Here is a 2,062-nt window from a genome sequence, read left to right as displayed (position 1 = left end):
GAGCATTCCTTGGCTTATGGCTGCCTCATGTAATCTGCCTTCTTTTCTGTTTATCTCTGTGTGCCCTCTCCTTTTCTTAGCAGGGCACTAGTCATTGGATTTAGGACCCATATTAATTTAGTATGACCTCATCTGAACTAATTATGTGCGTAAAGATTGTATTCCAAATACGGTCCCATTCTGAGGTTCCAGGTAGACATGAATTTTAAGGGAAACCATTCAAGCCTCTGTAGGGAGTGACTGCTAACAGGTACAAGTTTTCTTTTTGAAAATGCCCTAAGGGGCACCTGGGTGGCTCAGTGGGTTAAGCCTCTGCCTTCCACTCGGGTCATGATCTCAGGGTCCTGGGATCGAACCCCACATCAGGCTCTCTGCTCAGCGGGGAGCCTGCTTCCCCCCCCCCCCGCCCCCCTGCCTCTCTGCCTACCTGTGATCTCTCTCTCTCTGTCAAAAAAATACATAAAATCTTAAAAAAGAAAAGAAAATACCCTAAAATTGACTGTGGTGATGATTGCGCAGACGTCTGAGTGTCCTAAAAACCACTTAATTGTATACTTTAAGTGGGAGAACGCTGTGGCCCATGAATTAGATCTCAAAAAGCAAAAATAATTGATTCAACAAACCTCCAGTAAAGGAACTTCTAAAAGATGTGTAGGAAGAAGGAAAATGATCCCAGGAGGAAAATCAGAGGTATAGGAAGGGACCGTTAACATGAGTTGAAAGTCCCTGAAGGTCGGGGACTTTATTTTCTTCACTTCTTGAGTCCCTAGACCTATAGTAAGTCTTCAGATACACGTGTTAGATAAATGGCGATGTGCAGACAAATTGGTAAACAGAGACGTAAATCAAAATAAACATTTTCATGAAAAAATCATATCCAATTTTTTTTTTCCATTTGAGAGTAGTCCTTTATTAACTGGCCCGATTACAAAAATAATCATAGTAGATACCTTAGTTCATTCTTCGAATAAGCCTATTGATCTGGTCTTCCCTGTTGCCAGCATCTCCACCTTCCACAAAATGGGTGGTCTTTTTCTTCATCCCCCCTCGTGGAGAAGATAATTTGAAGGGCCATAAAAAGTTGTTTGCCTCTTTGAAACGTTTTCCAACAGTATAGATCTCGTGAATCAGATCCTCCATGCAGATGATGCCATATTTACCAAGAGATCGGGCAATCAATGTGTTATCTGTCAGGGCAATTCGCTTCTTGTTGATTTTGCCATAACCACGCTTGTAGATCAATTCATTCACTGACTTCAGGTTAGGGTATCCCCATGCTATATATGGTTCCACAATCCTTAACATGTTAACTGAAGCCTTGTTGAGCTTAACAAAGGTGCCATTGAAGATTTGACGAAGGCGAAGAAGCTGCAACACCTTTCGAACCTTTGGGCTCACACCATTGATACCTCTGATCCTGATGACAAACGCCAACTTGGGTTCTGCAGGTACGTAGAAGTTGCCGGCTTTTCTCGCCATCCTCGCCATCCGAATCTCAGTCCTGTACATCTGTCTGTACTCCTTGTGGTAATGCTTAGCTTTTTCGTAGATGAGCTTCCTCCTTGCCTTTCGAAGCATCTTTTGAGCAAACTTCTTCCTCAGACGCTTGATCTTCAGCTCTGCGAAATTCCTTCGCTTCTTTTTCAGGGTTTCTGGCACAGCAGGAACCTTCTTTTTCTTCTCTTCTGCACCCTCCATGGTTCCAGCCGGAAAAAGAGGAAGTCCCATATCCAATTTTTATGGTTTAAAACCACTACGTAACTGGTTCTAGGAAGATGGCAGAGCAGGAGGGCCCTGAACTCACCTCATCTCATGGACACACTGAGATAATGGCCACATCAGTGGAACTCACTTTGAAAATGGCCCAAAGACTGGCAGCAGAGACTTTCCACACTGTTATTTACTGAGAGGCCACATCAGAAAAGGGACAGAGATGCAGTTAGGAACCGGATCCCTGGTAAGACTAAGCACAAACATAACCATAACAAGAAACAAAGAAGAACATGATCTTCTTTGTACATAATGTACATAATGATAAAAGGAACAAGCCAACAAGAGAATA

At 43.0% G+C, this 2,062-nt stretch overlaps 1 protein-coding gene across 1 annotated transcript; it reads right to left on the bottom strand.

The window, feature by feature from the left end:
- Window positions 1-881: 881 nt before the first annotated feature.
- Window positions 882-1,718, bottom strand: LOC125102343 (60S ribosomal protein L7). Its single transcript, XM_047733457.1, has one exon. The coding sequence runs from the start codon at window positions 1,696-1,698 to the stop codon at window positions 952-954; it is 747 nt and encodes a 248-aa protein (XP_047589413.1). The 5' UTR covers window positions 1,699-1,718; the 3' UTR covers window positions 882-951.
- Window positions 1,719-2,062: the final 344 nt, after the last annotated feature.

This window comes from Lutra lutra, chromosome 6 (genome assembly GCF_902655055.1).
Source record: "Lutra lutra chromosome 6, mLutLut1.2, whole genome shotgun sequence".
Taxonomy (NCBI): Eukaryota; Metazoa; Chordata; class Mammalia; order Carnivora; family Mustelidae; genus Lutra; species Lutra lutra.
The sequence above is the reverse complement of the archived record's forward strand: the minus strand, read 5'-3'. Positions and strand labels throughout refer to the sequence as shown.